General features: G+C 42.0%; 1 protein-coding gene across 1 annotated transcript in view; it reads right to left on the bottom strand.

The window, feature by feature from the left end:
- Positions 1–908: 908 nt before the first annotated feature.
- Positions 909–22143, bottom strand: part of PTPN9 (protein tyrosine phosphatase non-receptor type 9) — a 75195-nt gene continuing 53960 nt past the window's right edge. The window contains exons 8-13 of the mRNA XM_040642960.1: positions 14560–14653; positions 9013–9079; positions 4542–4620; positions 3208–3358; positions 2588–2795; positions 909–1771 (exon numbers count right to left, since the gene is read on the bottom strand). Coding sequence (XP_040498894.1) covers positions 1557–1771; positions 2588–2795; positions 3208–3358; positions 4542–4620; positions 9013–9079; positions 14560–14653 — 814 coding nt within the window. The 3' untranslated portion in view covers positions 909–1556. The remainder of the gene's footprint in view (positions 1772–2587; positions 2796–3207; positions 3359–4541; positions 4621–9012; positions 9080–14559; positions 14654–22143) is intronic.

The following is a 22143-nucleotide window of genomic DNA, read 5'->3' as shown; positions in this document are numbered from 1 at the left end:
AAAAGATTGTAAAAATAAGAATATATACATTCAAAGAGCTTATTACAGTATAAAATTATTGAGGTCTGATCAGCTGCCAACCTCATCTGGAATGGGAGAAGGTTTAGGGGTTCCTGGGATTTTCTTGGGAATGTAGAGTGCTGGGCACTCTTGATTCCATCCCTGGCACATCAGGCTGGGGAGGCTGGGAGCAGACAGGGGCAGGATGGGTGAATAGGGGGCAAACAGTGATTGCAGGCAACTGCCTCACCCAGCCAGGGGTTAAGCTTTGTATTGACACAGAGCCCGCCTAGCCTGAGCTCCAAGGTCTGGCAGGCTGCTAGGCAGGAAGAGATGGGCATTTGAGTGGACAGGGCCAAGCTGCATAAGGAAAGGAACTTTCTAGCAAAAGAAAAAGGGGCCCCAGTTCATTATCCCAAGGAGGGATTCTCATAGTAGTTTCCTCTCTCTCTCACACCTGGGCTCCCTCTCTTTCCTTCTAAGACTTCGTACCAATTGCTCTTGGCTCTGACTGCACATCTTTACTACCAGACCCCAAGCCCCAAGGGACAGGCAGAGGAAAGAGGGGTCTGGAATCACAGTGGAGGTCTATTCCCCAAATTGGAAAAGTAAACAGAATAAAATCATTAGATAAGGGCAATTCATGCTGAGTTAAACCAGTGTCACCACAAATCAGAATTCTCGGCTCCAGTATCCTGGAAAGAGATAAGTCATTATGTAAGAATGAGGGCCTGTGTGGCAGGAGCATGAAGAGTGGATGTGTGTGTGTTCTCTTCCACCACTCTGCGCTCTGACAACAAAAGATATGATCCCCAGCCCCAGCTAGTCCAGGATAAACAGTAGGGTCCAGGAAGCAAAGAGTCCTGAACTGCAACACGGAGCCCCAGGAAAGTCTACAAAGGAGTATCTCTGTGTATATGTATTTATAGGATACGACCATATTATCACATACAATATATATTATATACACACGTACATATGGACCCATACACGTAAGTGCGCGTGCACGCGAGCACGCACGCGTGCGCACACATACACACACACACACAGAATGACAGAAAAGACTGGAATACACGCCCTAGGTATAAACGTGCTTGGCACTCGGGATGTTCTCTAGAGTATGTAACTTGGTCAAGCTCTCTGGGAAGGAAGGTGGATGCTCACCAAACCTCCCCATCAAATCCTAGCAAAGGGAAGGAATGAGAAAGAGACCTTGAGAAGGAGAATGGCATTGGGAAAGGGGGGAGGGAGTTTCCTCCCCCACTTACCTCGGGGCCCCTGGAAAAACCGATAGCCACAATTTGGTTTTAATAAGGCACAGTTCGATAGCAGGTGCTAGGAATTAAGAACACATTGCTGCTGGCCCTTTCTAGTGGCAATCTCACCACATCTATCTAGCCAAAGGGAAAGGCTGCCTTGCGTGCACGAGTGCATCAGGAGACACGAGAGAGAGGTTGGTCCATTGCTTCAGCGTAACTGATGGCAACCTATAGGCTCAGCGGTGTCCAGGGTAGTTTAAGGAAGGCTGGCCAGCACGTAGGAGGATCGTGGGACAGTTACTGACCCTCCATGGCCAGGAGGTTGTGACTGGAAGGCACCATGCCCTCCCTCTCTGCAAACTCCAGGATTGCCTTGTAGCAAAAATAGTACTGCTCAGGGGTCTGGATGCTGAAGGCCCTCTGGGTCCTCATGCGGGACACCGTCTGGAACACATTAAGGGTGCCAAGCTCCTCCAGCTGTGCCAGGCAGATGTCCAGTGAGCAGAAGGTACCTGAAGGAAGGAAAGAAGTGGTCATACCTGGTCTATCTCTCCTCTGTCCCTCCCTCTACCAAATGACCCAGGCAGGTTAGATGAATGAATTCAAAGGCAAGGTGCCTCATGGTAGGTGGCCAGGTGGTCTTAGGCCTGAAAGGATTCAAGGAGGAGGTCACTTTGGAGTGTTGGGAGTCCAGAGAAATGAGAAGGCCTCTTGTCTCTCAGGACAGTACTGGAGGTAACAGGAAGAGAAGGTGGGAAGGTGACATAGAACTGCCTGCTTCAATCTTAGACAAGACAGAATGACAGCATTCCCACAGCTGGGCCCTAATTTTCAGAGACTCCACAACTCTTCCACAGAGACCTAACAGAAACCTATTCTTCTTGACTTTCCCCCAAAGGGAACTCTGAACTAGAAATACCAGCAGTCCCTGCAATGCACATCCCTTAAGGTAAAAGCTGCTTACTAGCTCCAGAATGAGAGCACAGCACAGGGTGGGGATCTCCTTAGAGAGGGGGATGAGAAGGAAGCAACAGCCCAGTAGAGCTCTCCGGAAGACGCAGGTGACAGTGACAGGGTCCGAAGATAATCATGCTGATGGGATTGTATAAAGCATCAATCCCTAGGGGCCCTGGCCTCTGAAGGGTATATTTTGGTCAGCACAGCTAGCACAAGGGATACCAAAAGGACATTAAAGAGGAATTTTTCATGGGAATTCACTACCAACAGATCAAATTCTCGCAAACTGGCAACTAAGAGCTTTGTTATTTCCCCCCCATCGTCATCGCCTCTGGATGCTCCGAGAGCTGCCGCATCATTAGGTGCAGTACCTGTCCTGCCAATGCCTGCACTGCAGTGGACGACAATGGGTGGCTCCGGGCACTGCCCTTTGGAGCGCACGCCCATGCTGCTGACAGCCAGCCTCTGCTGGTTCCTGACCACTCTCAAGAAGTCGATGAGAGAAGCTGCTGAGGAAGGGACACCGTAATCTGGCCAGCTCAGGAACTGAAAGTGGGTCACCTGGCGTTTCTGCCGCTCCTTGGATGAGAAAAGAAGCAAAAGTTAACAAGGTTGTTTCTGCTTGCCCCTGACTACATTTGGCTTTTTTAGATTCTCAATCCCCTGGTATCCTCACCAAGGTTCCTGCCTACCACCCTCAACTTTTTCCACAGTAGCTTCTCTACAAACCCAAAGGAAAGGTTAAATGTCTGGAGAGGACAGAATTCTCTATGTAGGACCCAGATTTCTTATAAGTTTTATTCCTAAGTAATGCCACTGTCGCGTTGAGACAATATGGCTATATTGGCTCTGAGCTGAATATCCTGATCCTGTTTCCAGAAAAATGAAAGTAACTTATAAGCTGCCTGGATTCTTGCCTTTCCCTTTGGAGATTTTCTTTACAGTTCTCCCCCAGCTTAAAAAAAGTGAGAAAATAGAAACTGGGATTTACCTCTGTGTTGTGAATTTCTAGTGTTGTTTTCTTATAATGGTTCATGTTCTCCACGCCTAGATTGGTCACCGTGAGGAAGCCAAATCTGATCCGAGAGTCTCTTTCTAATGGCCAGTACTGGCCACACTTTCTCCTGCCGCCCTCCTCAAAGCTGAAGACAACATACAGCAAGGTAAGCCTTCCATCCTTCCTCTCCACAGCAGTAAGCTATGATCTGCTGTACTCCTAGCAGCAATGTCATCTCTTGCATTGCTTCTAACTGATACCTTTGATTCTTGGCAGAAAAGGTGGGAAACCTTCGTTCTAAACAGATGTAGCATCAGCTGAAGTTTCTGCATGTACTCATTTAGCAGACATTTATTGGGTGCCTGTTACACCATTTGGCACCTTTCCTGATCCCTCCTGCTACTCCTCACATATCCAGGATAAATACTGGGTGGACAAAAAAAGACAGCAGACAAAATATAGCGGGCCAGACTGAACTCTCTGCCCCGTATCTCAGCCAGTGTTCATTCCCTCCCCCAGTAAGAGCCCTTAGCTGAGAGGAGGGGGAAAGGCACAGCTCCTGGGACGCCGGCAGGAGGTTTATGTAAAGGCCTAAAATCTACCTCACTGCCCTTTAGTGCCTCCAAAGTGCTCCAAGGTGGTACTTCTTCCACTGCCACCTCTCCGGAGCAAAGGTGATTGTGACTGTGCCATGAGTAAGGGAACTGAGCGAACATTAACGTTTTTCTCCTCATCCAAAATAGGTTCTAATTATCATAATGATAATGATGATACTAATGAATTTGTAATTTCTCAAGTTTTGGCAGATATGTAGACCAAGATTTCAAAAGGATTCCTTCCATCAAGAGCTTCCTGCCTGACCTCTGTTTCATCTCTCTTTTTGCAGTTCTCTTATAAGTGGAAATATGCATGAGCAGAAAAACTATCAAAAGTAGCAGGAAGGGGAGAGTAAAGAGGATCTGGTAATTCAGAAGCCAGGAAGACAGCTGCCCTTTGGAAGTAGGGAGCAGATTAAGAGTGAACTGCCCCACGTTTCCCAATACTTCGTTTGGGACCTCGGAAGAGACCGTACTGGCACAGGGTCACCAGAGCCAAGGATTAAAACTTTGACAAGTTAGATTAAAACTGTGACAAGTTAGACCTATCAATCTCCACCATACCCTGGCTATGTTAATTCTGGGTCAACTAAGAAAAAGCTGAAACATCTCAAACTCTTTGCCGTGGCTTTCCTAATCCTCATTGTTCGAGCTAAACTCCCCTCTTGAATCCCCCATGCTTGGGGACAGGCTGGGGGCAGAGTGCAGAGCAAAGAAAGGGGAAGAACTCACCGGGTGGTCATGACAATCACCAGGACTTTTTGCTCCCATACCATGAGCCAGAAATCACGATAGGTATTCTCCAAAGGGCCTGGAATGGAAGGATAAGACAAGGACATTACCCAGGGAAGCCCTTCTTTCCTTCTTAGGAATTTCTGATTTTGTCCCCAACTAATAACTCCAAAGCACAGATGCTGGCTCCCTGCTCTTCTCGATGCATCCCTGCTATTCAGGGTGGTCCCTGAACCACCAGCACCAGCACTGTAGGAGAAATGTGCACTCTGCATTTTAACAAGACCCCAGGTGGAGATGGAGATAAGTTACAGTTTGAGAAATACTGTTATGTACCTTCTCAAGAGCCTTACCATCAGGGCTTGAGCTGGCACATCCAGACAGACAGTGTCAACTGTGTACATGCCTCTAGCTGTTTTCGTCTCCCTAAAGCCTTATAATCATCAGTAGCCTACTGAACCACTCCCCTTCCATGTCCCATCATGGGTCTCCTCAGACCCAACACGCTTTTGATTCAATCACTTCCTTCAAAATTAGCCTTCTCTCTCTACTTGCCCATCTCTCTTTTAAAAAGTATTGGCATTCTTAAATCACTCAGTCTTAAAAAGTTGGAGTCAACTCTGACTTATCCATTTCCTTTATCTTCCAGAAGCAGTCACCAAGTCCTAGAGATTTTTTGCCTTTGGATTGTTTTTGGTTTTTATCCTGCCCTCCCAACACAATTTCACTGCCATAAGGACCACATCATCTTTTGTCTGAGTTACTGTAATACCATTTTGGTTTATTTTTCTGAATAAGACCCCTCCTTTTCCAGTCTATTCTGGATACCCCTGCCAGCTGAATCTTTCTAAGAACTTGCTTCATCACAGGGCGCCTGGGTGGCTCAGTCGGTTAAGCATTGACTCTTGATTTTGGCTTAGGTCATGATCTCAGGGTTGTGAGACTAAGCCCTGTCCACACTTAGTGTGGAGCCTGAGTAAGAGTCTCTCTCTCCCTCTCCTTCTGTCCCTCCCCTGCTCACACTTTCTCTGTTTCTCTTAAAAAAAATTAATTAAAAAATAAAAACTTGCTTCATCACAATATAGACAGCTCTTGGTGGCATAGCTGGATCAAAACAGCTTAACCATTTAATGTATGCGGTCTTAAATCGGTCAGTCTACTTCATGAGAATGAATCATGTCTCAGCAAACATGGTGCTGAGAGTAAGAGCCACGTTGTCAAGTGTTCCTTTTAGAGCTGAGAATGTTCACAGGGCTGGGCACTCAGGGGAAACTGTGAAGATACTTATGGGCCACCAACTCCCTTTTAATCAAGGAAGTAACAACTCGGGATAATTCCTCGTACTTTCCCAGTCCTTTTTCCTCCTCTGCTTTCAGGGAAGAAGGGCAGTATCAAGGGTTGATTTTGTCCTGGAAGTCTGCTGGTTTTATGACCATTTTTGCTAAAGCCTTTTAGCAGCATTAATGTTTTATGATACTAGAATTCCCTCTTGGCAGAAGTGGACACTGCCAAAAGCATGTGAGGTCTTGGAAGCAAGCTAAATGTCTACCATGAGAGGGTTGTTAAATTATGGCAGATCCCCGATTTAAGTAGTCCATAAAGGTGATGTTGTAAGATCTGTTATTTTTGCTCTGGAAAGGTATTCACAAGATACCATCAAATGAACAAAGGGGTAACATATAGAAAGAATCCATTCTGTTAGGTATTTTATATGTCTGTATCTATTTGCACAGAAAACGGTTTGGAAGGAGATGCTACAGAATGTTAACATTATCTCTGGGTCTCAGGGCTGTGAGTGAATTTCACCTCCATCTTCTAAATTTTCTACAATGCCCTTACATTACCATAGTATGCATATGAAGAAGACAGTAAGAACCCCCTTTCCCCGTGTCTGACCCTGGCCTAAGTCCACATCCTACTATCCTGCACCACAGCAGCACTCACTGCTTCATTTGCCACATTCAAATCACTGGCAAAAATGGTGTTGCCACAGAGCACCTGACAACCCAGATACCACTCTGACTCAGTCTTGGCAAAGAGGGGTCATAACTTCCTCCAAGGCATAAGAGAGATTTAGAAGGGAAAGCTGCACTTCCCAGATTATTCTTTAACAGTGAACTTTTCTGAAGAACTCAAATCAGTGGTTTATGCGGACATGGGCGAAACAATCCTCTGACTTGGCTTGTGAGGACTTTTGAGTCAAACAGACATACTTTCAAATCCCGGCTCTGCCACTTACTACCTGTGTGATCCAACATCGCCTAAACTCTTTGGGCTTCAGTTTGTTCATGGGTCAATAAACCTTCCTTGCAGAGTCTCTGTAATAATCAGATGAAGATTATATACCTGATATATAATAGATACTCTCAGTAGATAACAGATGTTATTAGTAGAAATAGTATTATTAGTAAGAATCAAAATACTGAATATAGCCAAGAAAGTTAGCCAGGCAAATCAAATCAGCCTTCTCCACATCACAGGATCCCATCTTCCAGTCCTAACACAGTACTGATGCTATCTAAAGGTGATCTGTGCTTGACTCAAAATATCTCTTTCATACTCTTAGGGGAGTTTCTTCTGGACAGGGCCTTCAAAGCCACCCTAAAGAATTCAATTCCTGTGGGAGCCCGGGTGGCTCAGTCGGTTAAGCGTCTGCCTTCAGCTCAGGTCATGATCCCAGGGTCCTGCGATCAAGTCCTGCATCGGGCTCCCTGCTCAGCAGGGAGTCTGTTTCTCCCTCCGCCTCCACCTCTACCCCTGCTTGTGCTCTCTCTCTCTCTCTAATAAATAAATAAGTAAATAAATTATTTTTTTAAATAAAGAAGAAGAATCCAATTCCTGCAACTCTGAGTAGTAGCTTTGCCTTCTAAACCTGGAGAAGAAAGCATTCTGGGGTACCCTCGAGCCAATCCTTACCCTCCATAAACCCAATCTGCCAACGCCATCCTCCCTCAACAAAGCCCCTACTCTCAGGCAGATCTCGTCATATTGTATATGCCAAAATTTTTTCCTGATAATTCTCATTTCTTCTTGGGGTTTTGAAAGGACTCCTTTTGGAGGGAGTGGTCCCTCCTAGAGGGAAAATATAAACCTGTGACCATTAGACCAATTCACAATATATCAAGAATCCATTTTTTTCTCCCTCAACTTTTATTTTGAAAAATTTAAAACTAGTGACAAGTTGGAAGAATACTACAATGTAATCATAAATTCTTTAGCTTGAAAGCTATCATTTTTAGCTATCATTACAACATTTATTTCTCTATATATACATACACATGCTTTTTATTTTGTAACTATTTAAAAGTTAGTTCCAGAAATTATGACATTTTATTCCTAAATACTTGGGCACATATTTAGAAGAACAAGGACTTTCTCCTATAGAACAACACCATTATCACACTGAAGCAATTAAACACTGATACAATAATATTACCTAATCTACAGTCTCCAATTATCCCAAGTTTGTCCTTAACAGTTTTCTTTTCTAAACTGAAGTTGCAATCATGGGCATGTGCCTTTGGTTATCATGTCTCTTTAGTCTCCTTTAATCTAGAACAGTTCCATGCTTTTGTTTTTCATGGCATTAACTTTGAAGAGTCTAAGCCAGTTTTCTGGTAGTATGTTCCACCATCTGGATTTGTCTGGTTTACTTTTCATGATTAGATTCAGACTTAAAAACTGGCAACAAACAATAAAGGTTACGTTATATAGTTCTCACTATATCACAACCAGAGGCATGATAGCTGTCTATTATTGGTGATACTAAGTTTGATCACTTGCTAAAGAGGTATTTGCTGGATCTTTTGCTGGCCATGTTCTGCAATGGTCAAAGGGCCTAAAGCCCATAGGGTAGCCTCTTATGTCCTCCTGTGCTGTGATCTCTCCCTACCCTCTTTGAAGGCAACTCGGTATTCTCCTTGAGATGGCCAAGGCCAGGTCAGGAGGAGTACTGGGGCCCACTGGAGCATCTGTAGAAACTCTACGTGAAATCTTCACAGTCAGACCTAGTATAGACTATACATATCAGAAGACTGCTCTCTGATGGTAGAGGAACCAGCAAAGTCTCTCAGGACAGCAACACCCTTTCACAGACTGGACTCAGTCTCTGAGAAGTCCCACTGCCATTCCTGGCCTCCTACTGGACATAGAGAGCATCTCACTGGCCAGTGAGTTCCGATGTCCCATTCCCCCGGGTTGGCAATGCATAGTCCAAAAACTTGTAGTAGTGTTATATGTTCAAATCTCCAGTTTATCTCTAGGCAGCGAGTTTCCAGGCATATCTGGTACAGAAACTCTATAACTCTCCTCTGCTTTACTCAATAACCCCCAATCTTTATGAAAGGCCAGGATCTAGTGGCCACAACATCACCTCAAGTTACCATATCCTTCAAAAACTATGCAATCATCTGGTGCAGGTTATCACCGGTAGACGACATAAAACCAACTTGTGAGGAATACCCTAGCTTACCTTGTGTACCAATGTAAGCATTCTTCTGCTTGTAGCCGTCCATGAAGCTGGCATTGATGTAATCTGTCTAATGATAAAAAGGAAATATCATTGCAGCTGTGTGGAATACACGATTTGGCTGGGAAAATTATGTATTAGGTAAATAAAACCCAAGGTGTAGATATTCTCTTACTTTCAGGCAGACAGTGAGGAGCAAAAGGATCAATTCAAAACTTTGCTTCTACAAATGTTACTGGAACAAGTGGATATATCCACATGCAGGAAAAAAAAATCGGGCTAGGCTGTTCCTCACACTAAACACAAAAACTGACTCAAAACAGATCACAGACCTAATGTTAAGAGCTAAAATTATAAAACTCTTAGAAGAAAATGTAGGATTCAATCTTTGTGACCTTGGGTTAGGTAAAGCCTTCTTAGATAGGACACCAAACATACAAGCAGTAAAAGAAAAAAACAGGTTCATTGAACTACATTAAAATTAAAAACTTTTGTGTTTCAAAGGACACCATCAAGAAAATAAAACCACCTACAGAACGAACATATTTGATAAGGGACTTATATCTAGAATATATAAAGAACTCTCACAACTCAACAATAAAAAGACAACCCAATTTTAAAATGGGCAAAGGGAGGTGCCTGGGTGGCTCAGTTTGTTAAGCATCTGATTCTTGATCTCAGCTTAGGTCATGATCTCAGGGTCATGATCTCAAGCCCTGCGTTGAGCTCCATGCTGGGCATGGAGCCTACTTAAAAAATAATAATAATAACTAAAAATAAAAGGGGCAAAGGATCAGAATAGCCATTTCTCCAAAGAAGATATACAAATGGCCAATAAGCACATGAAACACGCTCAACATCACCAGCCATCAGGGAAATGCAAATTAAAACCATAATGAGGGGGCGGCTGGGTCGTGCCCTGACTCTTGCTCTCGGCTCAGGTCTTACTCTCACTGTTGTGAGTTCGAGCCCCATGTTGAGCTCTGCTCTGGGCATGAAGCCTACTTAAAAAAAAATGTGAAAAGTCAAAACCACGATGAGATACCACTTTATACCAGTTAGGATGGCTACAGGGACAAGATGGATAATAAAGATGTGAAAAACCTGGAACCCTCGTATACCCCTAGTGGGAATATAAAATGGAGTAGTCGTGTTGGAAAACAGTATGACAATTCTTCAAAAGGTTAAACACAGAGTTACCATATGACCCAGCAATTCCACTCCTGAGGAAAATGAAAACATATGTCCACAGAAAAACTTACACACAAATATTCATAACACCATTATTCATAATTGCCATAAATGTAAACTCAAATAGTATTCACCTGATGAATGGATAAATAAGACTGGCATATCCATACAACAGAATATTATTTAGCAATAAAATGGAGTGAAGTACTGACACATGCTACAACATGGAGGAACCCTGAAAACATGCTAAGTGAAAGAAGCCAGACACAAAGACTCCATATTGTGTGATTCCATTTATATGAAAGGTCCAAAATAGGCAAATCCATAGAGAGAGAAAGTATACCGACTGGGAGAAAATGGGGTGTGACTGCCAAGGGGTTCTTTTTCAGGTGATAAAAATGTTCTAAAGTTGATCGTGGTGGTGGTTGCACAACTCTGTGAATATATTAAAAAACACTGAATTAGGGGCACCTGGGTGGCTCAGTCAGTTAAGTGTCCAACTCTTGCTTTCAGCTCAGGTCATGATCTCATAGGTCGAGAGAGAGATGAGCCCCACTTTGGGCACCATGCTCAGGAGGGAGTCTGTGGGAGATTCTCTCCTTCTGCCCCTCCCCCCACTCGCAAGCGCCTGTGCTCTCTAAATAAATAAACAGATCTTTAAAAAAAAGGGACAAAAACCAAACCACTGAATTATACACTTTAGTTTTTAAAAATTTTATTTATTTGTTAGAGAGTGAGAGAACGTGTGTACATGTGAATGGGAGGAGAGGCAGAGGGAGAAGGAGAGCAAGAATCTCAAGCAGAAGTCCCCCCTCCCCCAGCTGAGTGCAAACCAGATACAGGGCTCAGTCCAAGGACCCTGAGATCATGACCTGAGCCAAAATCAAGAGTCAGATGCTCGATCAACTAAGCCACCCAGGCACCCCTATATACTTTAAATGGGTAAATTGTATGGTATGTGAATTACATCTTAATAAAGCTGTTATTTACCAAAAAAGGAGTCCATTAAGATTTGCAGCACTGGTTCAAAACCAAAAGGGAGGCAAGCCAAGCACCCTGAGCAGGAACATCCTGTCCATGCTGTCACACACAAAAGGCAAAATGTGACTGGAGAAGGAAGAAAGCTATACCTCATATCTAGCACCATCAACAGTATGGGCCAAACACCCAGGTTCCTTTACTACCTAAATTAACACAAAGCAACAGCCAGACAAATTCAGAGAGAACAGCTCTTAACTCGTTCCCTTCTGGGGGCCTTCTCTCATCTCCTAGTGTCCTCGGTCTTATCTCAACATCATTAGCTATCAGGGAAATTAAATAGGATTTTAATTTTTATTATTTTTATTATACCTTCTCACAAGATCTCTGCCAACATCGTTTCTGAAAATCCAAGCTGATAAAGAGAAACACAGATGCAGCTAGTGTCAAGTCATAGTATAACTAGTTGAGAGTATCTAGCAGGTACTATGAATAGCAGAGGGTGTGGAGGGATATAGGAGGAAAAAGACAAAAAGCTTCAATGTCAAACTAGAGAAAACTCGTACGCCACTCCACTCTAGAGAGGTCAGAGTGACTCCCTAAATCTGTCACCTTTTCTCCATTGGGTTCCATCACTTGGAGGACAGTCCGAACCGTCAGTATCCACAGTCACCGTCAGAAGACTTCTCCATCTCATGGTTAAACCGATGTTATTTGGACATGTGTGTGTTAGTCAGTCAGTCTACAAACTTATCCTACCACTAATTATTATTATTATTTTTAAAGATTTTATTTATTTATTTGACAGAGATAGAGACAGCCAGCGAGAGAGGGAACACAAGCAGGGGGAGTGAGAGAGGAAGAAGCAGGCTCCCAACAGAGGAGCCTGATGTGGGGCTCGATCCCAGAACGCCGGGACCACGCCCTGAGCCAAAGGCAGCCGCTTAACCACTTTGCCACCCAGGCGCCCCCCTACCACTAATTATTTAGTCAAGAGTTTCCTGCTTTCGGGACGCCTGGGCGGCTCTGTCAGTTAAGCATCCACCTTTGGATCACATCATGGTCCCAGGGTTCTGGGATCAAGTTCTGCATCCGGCTCCTTGCTCAGCAAAGAGCCTGCTTCTCCCTCTGCCGGCTGCTCCCCCTGCTTGCGCCCTCTCTCTCTCTAACAAATAAATGAATAAAATCTTTAAAAGAAAAAAAAAAAGAGTTTCCTGCTTTCTCCTTGCACGGCAGGAGTTCTACTAGTGTTCTACAGCTAGTGTTCTACTCTGACTGAGACATCTTCACTGAGCTAAGGGACCATCTGCAGCAGACCCAGCAAGCTAAAAGCCTCATTCACTCCCAACCAGGCTGCTCAATCCAGCGCCCACTGCAGTCAGCCAAAGCTAACCCCTGCTCAGCCTGGCACATTCAAGTGTGATACCAGGCAAGAAGGCACAGAAAAATACAAAGGGTTTACCTGGTACATGCCAGTCGACACTATTCCGTAAGTAACGTATAAGCTGTTACTCTTGGAACTACCTTCATGCTTTGAAAAGAAATATCACTTCTTTAATGGAGACTTACTTTCTTTTTATAACTAAGCATACCAGCTTTCAGTATCCTTGTCTCTGAGAGCACTGAGAATCAGCAATTTCAGAAGAATCATCAGAAATTAAAACTGAAAATTACCTCAGAGATAAAGTATAGATTTGGGGGCAAAGTGAAATAGCAGAGAGAATCAAATCAAGTACACTATGTTATGGGCCATGTTCAATAGAAACTGTGACTAATAGCTTTATAATTCCACAAGCAAATCTGGTGAACAATTCACTAATAAACCTGAATCCACCATTTACTGGGGAAATAAAGCTTCTGCCAATGTTTGCAGTAACGAAAGGAGTTTAATTCAAGTCATGATCTTTAGGTTAATTATAGGATGACTAGAATAGTCTGCTGATACACTGGGATTTACTCATTCCTTCACAAACAATTTACTGAAGGTCTGATATGTACTGTTCTAGGTACTGGAGACACAGCAGTCAAGAGGACAGATAAATACAGCTATCTGACTCCAGAGTCCCATCTCAAGCATTACACTCCACTCCTTCAGAGCAAATACTTGATGATCTCAGTAAGAGTGACGAACTTGCCCTAAGTCAGCCAGACTCTGAGCTAATGTTCCTGCAGGAAAACCCTTTATAAGGGTCCTGGACAGGGCTATGAATTCAGTTTACACATGATCTTAGCCAAAAGGCCAAGAAGGGATTGAATTCAGTTTATATACTTGAAACGGTAGGGTCAAAAGAGATTAAAACCATGATCCTGGGCTCCCGATCCACATATCATATTTACCCAAATACAAGGCAACAATTTTCCCAAAATTATCCCCCAGAAAAAAGGAAGGGGATGTAACAAGTCCCTATACTGTGTGTCACGTTAAAGGGGCACTATTTAAATTCCTTTACTTTGAACAACAGCCTCAATCAATGCTGTTTTTTTGATGCATATGGAGGGCACCAGACAGAATTGGTATATCCGAAGGAAAAAGAAAAAATGTAACACATACTTAGTTGCTGACCTCAAAATTCTAAGTGTTGGATGTTGCTATAAAGAGGGCTTTAAAAAAGAATAAATGAATGATTATGCTACAGAAAATGCATAAGATACAGGATGAATGGAAAGAATAAACTGTGTTAATGTTATGCTAATATATTTTTCTGGGTTAGGATAAACTTTTCAGTGACAATACCATACACTTAAAAAGAAGTAAAAATTGTATGCTCTGGAAAACCATTAGATTGACTCAGGAAGTGGCTCAAATGAGGGCAAAGACACTGATGTTAAAGGTGCATGTGAAGTTTCACTAAATATCTACACTAGTACATATACGTGTGATTTTTAATATGAACAGATCAGATATTGCATAATATAATCATTTGACCATTTCAACTCTATCCCTAGATATTTATGTGTACACTAATTGTCTAAAATTATTTTCACATCTTCTAGATGTTAAAATCATAGGTCACTTATAATTAGAGTTGCCTTGTATTGCTACATATACATTCACTAATATGGTGGACAATAAGACTATAATTTTACAACTAAGGAGTAAAAGGAGAAATAACTGATATTTATTAAGCACCTCTGATACACCAGACCTTGCACTATCAGCATTTACATAAATTTTTCCATTTAATTTCCACTTAGTGCTGTGAGATGGGCGTATATAAGGGACTTGCTTATGGTAACAGACTAACTCGTATATAGCAAAGTTAAAACTCCAATCTGATCTCTCTGGCTCAGAGTCCATGTTCTTTCTACTATGGTATTAGTAAGGTTCACTTTAGAAAATTTCCCTCAGTGCTCCTGAAAAGATAGCATTTATCTGTGTACCTGAGTGTGGCCACTTCGTTTGGTCAACTTCACTCTAGTTTGGTCCAGGCAGGGTACGTCCCCATAGCGATTCTTCTCTAGGTTCCCTGGAGACCTGAAGAAATGAAACAGACAAACTAAAACGAAGACAAAGAAAAGGTGGAAGCAGCATGTATGTGATACAAAGTCCAGTGGTGCAAAGGTGGGTGTCCGTTACTGTTGGTGTTGGAGACATGGAGCAATGGTCTAGTCTATCCATATTCCATATCATTTAACATTTTTAATATGTATGTACTCCTGTGGAAATAAAGATATTTCCATTCAAAAGAGAAAATGAGAGGGAAATAAGGGTATTAACACCAGAAAAAATCTGGCTGCTAAGAAACCTAAGTTCCAGTTTAACATGGTAGGTTGACAACATATGTGTGACTCCACTCCATCTAGTAGCCTCAGTAAAATGACAATAAAGGCACTAATCAGTCCAAACCCCAAAAGTGATGGCAGAGACATCAGCAGACAAAGAGTGAAATACATTTTGGCAGAGAGAAAACAGATGGAGGAATTTTGGCTGCCTTGGCCAAATGCAGAAAACCAGGACCCACAGAGGTATCTTCAGAGAGACACAATGACTCATCCTCACCTTCCCACTCCCTAGAAAGCAAGGTGAGGCACAGGGCTAAAAACAGAGGAATAAATGAAAATCTGAATGAAAGACAGTGAGAGTTTCCTGCCCTCTTCTCCCTGTCCTCTCCTGTCCTGTACTTACTTTAAGCTTGGACCCTCCCAAGCAAGAGAGTGGAGGATTCCTCTCTGGAGAAAGTGAATAGTCCTATGAAAGAATTCTGACACTTGGAGTACACCACCACCAAGCTAGCTGATCATTTAAATTTGAAGATCACACACAGCATTTCCAAGCAGCTTTTTTTTTTTTTAACATTATTTATTTATTTGACAAAGATAGACAGCCAGCGAGAGAGGGAACACAAGCAGGGGGAGTGGGAGAGGAAGAAGCAGGCTCCCAGCGGAGGAGCCCAATGTGGGACTCGATCCCGGAATGCCGGGATCACGCCCTGAGCCGAACGCAGCCGCCTAACGACTGCGCTACCCAGGCGCCCCTCCAAGCAGCTTTTAAGGACCCCCCCCAAGTGTAAATTAACAGCCAAAGACCTTCAGATAATTACAGAAAGCTCCAAAGCAAAAAAAGAGACCAATCAAACACATGGCAGGGAAAAAGCAAAAAGAGTGTCGGTAAGAAAAAATAAGTTCTAAAAGGCTATAATTAATAGCCTTGGAGAAAAAAAGGTACTGTACTATGAAACAAGAATAGGATGCCATGAGAAAGGAACAGAGAAGAAAAGCTCTTGGAAAATATGATAGCCAAAGTAAAAACTGGAATAGAAGAGATGAAAAAGAAAGTTGAAGAAATTTTCCATAATAAAACAAAAAGTCCAAGTGATGAAAAATAGGAGAAAAAAATTAAAATAAGATAATCATTCTAGAGCAGGAGTCAGCAACTATGGCCTGGCCAATCTGTGTTTGTAAGACTTTACTGGAACACAACCAAGACTGTCAGTTTAGTACTATGACTTCTTTCACACTATAATGGCAGAGTTGATTACACTTGCAATAAAGACTGTAAAGGCTCACAAGCCTAAAATATTTACTATTTTGCCCTTCAAGAGAAAGTCTGTCAATCTCTGATCTAGGAGATCCAACCAGACTGACAGAAATAGTCCAGGAAGAGAGAACTGATATAATACAAGGAAAGAGAGAATGAAAAACAGCTAATGTAAAACAAAACAAAAAAACCCACAAAAAACAACAAAAACAAAAACAACAACAACAACAAAAAAGTCCTAGAACTAAAGAACAAAAGCCTTCAGAGTGAAAGAACCTATCAAGCACCCAACAAAATGAATGAAAAAAAAAGGACCCACACCAAGCAAGGCCAGTATGAATTTTTTATTTATTTATTTTATTTATTTATTTTTTAAAGATTTTATTTATTTATTCAACAGAGATAGAGACAGCCAGCGAGAGAGGGAACACAAGCAGGGGGAGTGGGAGAGGAAGAAGGCAGGCTCATAGCGGAGGAGCCTGATGCGGGGCTCGATCCCAGAACGCCGGGATCACGCCCTGAGCCGAAGGCAGACGCTTAACCACTGTGCCACCCAGGCGCCCCCAGTGTGAATTTTTTAAATGGAAAGACAAAGATTATCTAAAAATGTCCAAAACGACTTGAGAAGGAATGAGAATAATATCAGACTGTTTAGTTGCATTGCTACTAGTTAGAGATTGTTTTAAAAATTCTGTGGTACAATTATTTCCAACCTAGAATTCTAGGAAACGAGTCAATAAAGGAAAGTGGGTGTGGAAATCACAACCTCAGGTTAGACTGGAGCAAAAAACCCAAAAAGTTCTGGAAGTGAGGTCTCCAGGGGGAAAAAAAAAAACCAATCAATTCATTATCTATTTGACCACTTGGAAAATACTAATAATAGTGTAAAATAAATTTGATTAAGAATAGGGAAAAAATAGGGGCGCCTGGGTGGTACAGCGGTTAAGCGTCTGCCTTCAGCTCAGGGGGCGTGATCCCTGCGTTGTGCGATCGAGCCCCACATCAGGCTCCTCCGCTATGAGCCTGCTTCTTCCTCTCCCACTCCCCCTGCTTGTGTTCCCTCTCTAGCTGGTTGTCTCTATCTCTGTCGAATAAATAAATAAAATCTTAAAAAAAAAAAAAAAAGAATAGGGAAAAAATAAGGACAGGAACATGGAACACTAAAAACAAATGAAAAGGTTAGGTAACTGGGGCACCTGACTGGCTCAGTCAGTTAAGCGTCTACCTTTAGCTCAGGCCATGATCTCAGGGTCCTGGGATCAAACCTCACATCAGGCTCCCTACTCAGTGGGGAGTCTGCTTCACCCTCTCCCTCTGTGCTCCCTCTCTCTTTCTCTAAATAAATAAAATCTGGGGTGCCTGGGTGGCTCAGTCGATTGAGCATCTGCCTTCAGCTCAGGTCATGATCCCAGGGTCCTGGGATAGATCCCCATGTCGGGCTCCCTGCTCAGCGAGAAGTCTGCGTCTCCCTCTCCCTCTGCTCATCCCCCTGCTTGTGTGTGCTCTCTGTAAAATAAATAAATAAAATCTTTAAAAATTAAAAAATAAATAAAATCTTTAAAAAAATTTTTAAAAATTAGGTAAGCAATGCCAGAAGAAACAAAAAATTGAATTGATAAAATTTAATATATTTTATTTCACAGAAGCCCATTCAGTTCTGCGGTAGAAAAATGTACATAGTCATAATAATGTAAACAGCGACTATTGATTTAATAAAAAATATGATATAATTATATTGAAAAACGGTCAAAAGTGAACTGGAGACAGGGTGTAAAAACCAAATGCTTACCCACCATAAAAAAATCAATGAAGAGCATTATAAGCATTTTATTTAGAATCATAGAAGAAATACCAGAAGAAACAGCTATAAGAATTGAAAATAGATACCTAGAGGAACAAACGGTAAGGCAGGGGATTGCCATTAATTTTACCATTCCTATTCTTTGGTACTATTTTGTTTTTGGAAAAAAAATTGTATATATATTTGACCAAGAAGTAAAAAAAAATTACTAAAATATAAATATTACTCTAATATAAAATAATATTCTATTGTTCATAGTTACCAACAAATATGTAATAGAATAAGCAAAATAGTCTAGAAGGAAATATACCATATTCATACTAGTTGCTGCTTCCAGGGAATGGGGAGAACTGAGGGTGAGGATTAGAAGGGATCTACAATGGGGGCGCCTGGGTGGCACAGCGGTTAAGCGTCTGCCTTCGGCTCAGGGCGTGATCCCGGCGTTATGGGATCGAGCCCCACATCAGGCTCCTCTGCTGGGACCCTGCCTTCTTCCTCTCTCACTCCCCTGCTGTGTTCCCTCTCTCGCTGGCTGTCTCTATCTCTGTCAAATAAATACATAAAATCTTTAAAAAAAAAAAAAAGAAGGGATCTACAATGAATACTTTCTTTTATATAACAAAAAAAGATGGAGAAAATATGACAAAATATTAAAAATTGTCAGTATTAATTCTGGTGACAAGAACATAGTTGTTTATCATGTTATACTCTGTACTTTTCCATATTTTAAAAAATTTCCTCTTCCCACACAAATAACTCCAGCTCATATTTTACAAAATCCTAAGAACAATTCAATAGAGGAAGGATTTTTCAGCAAACGGTGCTGGAGCAATCAGATATCCACAGGTGGCGCAAGTGCACACGCGCACACACACAGACACAAAATCAACACCAACCTAAACCGTACACCTTATACAAAAGTTAATTCAAATGGATCACAGACTTAAATAAATGTGAAACATAACACTACAAAATGTTTAGAAAAAAGGGAGAAAGGGGCGCCTGCGTGGCGCAGTCGTTAAGCGTCTGCCTTCAGCTCAGGGCGTGATCCCGGCATTCCGGGATCGAGCCCCACATCAGGCTCCTCCGCTGTGAGCCTGCTTCTTCCTCTCCCACTCCCCATGCTGTGTTCCCTCTCTCGCTGGCTGTCTCTATCTCTGTCAAATAAATAAATAAAATCTTTAAAAAAAAAATGAAAAAAGGGAGAAAATCTTTGGAATCTAGGGTTAGGTGTTCTTAGATTTGACGTCAAAAGTATGATCCATACAAGGGAAACCTGATTAAAGAATTTCATCAACTGTGCTTCACCAGGGACCATGTTAAGAGGATGAAAAGATAAGCTACAGACTAGAAGAAAATATCCGCAAACCACCCATCTAACCAAGAACCTATATCTAGAATATATTAAAAAACTAAATCTCGATGGTTTCAAAAAAAGTCCAAATGGTAAATGGGAAAAGGGCATGACATTTTACAAAGAGGATATACAGATGGTAAATAAGCACATGAAAAGATGTTCAATATCATTAACTATTAGGGAAATGTAAATTATACCCACAATGGGACCTCATTACACACCTATTAGGACAACTAAAATAAAAAATGGTGGTGGCAACAGCAAATGCTGGTGAAGATGCCAAGAAACTGGATCATTCAGACATTGCTAGGGGCATGTCGAATGGTGCAGCCACTGTGGAAAACAGCTGGGCAGTTTCTCATCAAACTAAACATCGAATTACTCTATGACCTAGCCGTCACACTCTTGGACATTCATCCCAGAGCAATGCAAACTTATGTTCACACAGAACCTAGACGCAAACATTCATAGCAGCTTTACCTGTAAGTGCCAGAAACTCTAAATAACCTAGATGTCCTTTAACAGGTGAACGGTTAAACAAACCATTCATACCATGGAATAGTACTTAGCAATAGAAAGGAATAAACTATTGATACATGTAACGACTTGGGTGAATCTCCAAGGAATTACACTGAGGGAAAAAAGCCAATCCTAAAAGGTTACATATAGTATGATTCCATTTATATAAGAACATTCTTGAAATGAAAAAACTATAGGAGTGCCTGGGTGGTTCGGTCGGCTGGGCGTCTGCCTCCAGCTCAGTTCATGAGATCCTGGGATGGAGCCCGGTTCCGTGCTTAGCGGGGAGTCCGCTTCTCCTTCTGCCCCTCCCCACCACTCGTCTGCTCTTGTGCGCAAAAATAAACAAATAAAATCTTTAAAAAAAAAAAAAAAGAAAAGAAAAAAAAACAAACTATAGTAACGGCGACCAGATTAGTGGTTGCAGGGGTTAGGGATGGGGAGGGGTGGGACCGAGGTATGTGATGATGTAATTCTTCTGTATCTTGACTATGGTGATGGATACACAAACCAACATGAGGGCTAAAAATCGCATAGAACTAAATACACACACACACATACATACACTAAAACTCGGGAAATCTGAATAAGACTGGTGGATAATATCAATATCAATATCTGGTTGTGATACTATACTATACTATACTATACTATACTATACTATACTTTTAGAAGATGGTACCATGGGAAAACTTTGGAAAGGGTACATGTAATCTCTCTGTATTATTTCTTACAACTACATGTGAATCTACAATTATAATAAAAAGATAAATTTTTAAAACACACCTTTTGAAAAAGTGGTGTAGGGGAGAAGAAAAAAGAGAAAGAAAGGGTTTTGGTCCATGGGCATCCTGGACAACAATGAGTACTCTGAGATCTACTTCATAATCTAGAACTCCAAGGGAGACACAATTTGTTCTGTATAAGCAGTTTTACTGGAACTTGGTATAAGACAGAGACCTGGAGCTGATGAGGATTCTGGGTTCTAGCTCCTGAAGTGGGGACTCATTCATTCAATAAGGGGCAAGATTAGGAAGTCCTTCCATAGGACTGGGAGGTATTCTCTGATTATAACATGATGGCTGGTTTGGGTGATGCCAAGAGGACAATCCAAACCTCATTTTTTAATGGAGGGAAGGGGGAAGATGGTAGAAATGACATCTCAGGGATCTCACAGCAGAAGCCCCCAGAACAAAGTTAGGAATCCCCAAGACAAGTATGCATCCTCTTGGAGCAGCCCAGTACTCCTCTCTGTTCCATAATACTTCCTTGATTCAAAACTACAGGGGGAAAAACTGGTTGGGACAAAGACTGGATGCATATAGAGTTGTAAACTGGTAAGAAACAAACAGCTGTGTGGGAGAAAAGGATACTCTCTCCACTTTGATATATGCTCTGCTTTCTTGTTTGTTTGGGTTTTTTTTTTCTCTTCTTTTGCATTCTTGCTCTGTCTATTGACTTTCTTCTCAAGTGTTTCTTCTCTCTTCCCTTGTTTCCAATTCATTCTTTTCCCTCTTTCCTTTTGCTAAGTCTCTCTCCCTGTATCTTCTTTACAGTACACAGACTAAACTGGACAGGAATTACAAAGGGGAAGAGGTATTCACAGAATCATGGATTCCTAAAACATTTAAGCTACACAAGCAGGTGGATATCAGGGTCTAACATCATATATTACACCCAGGAAAAATGGGGTGCAGGGAAGGGAAATAACCTGCATAAATCACAGAGGGGATTTTAGGCTATGCTGGAACTTGAGCCTGGGACAGTTTCCCTAGTTTTCAACAGAGAGACAGAAATTTCTGCTGCAGCCAATGAAAACAGGGTAAAATGAGAGCAGTAAGAGAAATGATCTATGCTCTATGGCCAATGATAGTTACCAAGTAATTATGAACCAGTTATAAACTAGCCAGCTAGTTCTGTAGTAAGATTTGGATAGAAGGAAAATCCCACAAGGCCAAATTCCTAAGAGTTAACTCTTTTCTCTTACTGACTGTGGATTATTTTAAATGCACCAGCACCCCTCCTAAGAAAGTAATGTTCTAGTATAAATGCTCTAGGGAGAAACTGCCCAAATCAAAGAACCAGAGATCACACTGAAGAAAGGAATAGAGAGCCTACATTTTTGAACCTACATTTTTGTTTTTTCCCCAAAACATCTGCATTTCAGGAAATATTTTAAAATGCATCCATTATTACATGGTTCCCCTGTAGGTACTAAAGGCCTTCAGAAATTCAGAATATAGGATATTGGCAACAGACACCAAAGCAGGAGGTGCCTCTTCCTGGATGAGAGAACCATCACCTGAGTGA

Source organism: Ursus maritimus, unplaced genomic scaffold (genome assembly GCF_017311325.1).
Source record: "Ursus maritimus isolate PB19 unplaced genomic scaffold, ASM1731132v1 scaffold_27, whole genome shotgun sequence".
In the NCBI taxonomy this organism is placed as follows: domain Eukaryota; kingdom Metazoa; phylum Chordata; class Mammalia; order Carnivora; family Ursidae; genus Ursus; species Ursus maritimus.
This window is presented reverse-complemented; position numbering and strand designations above follow the sequence as displayed.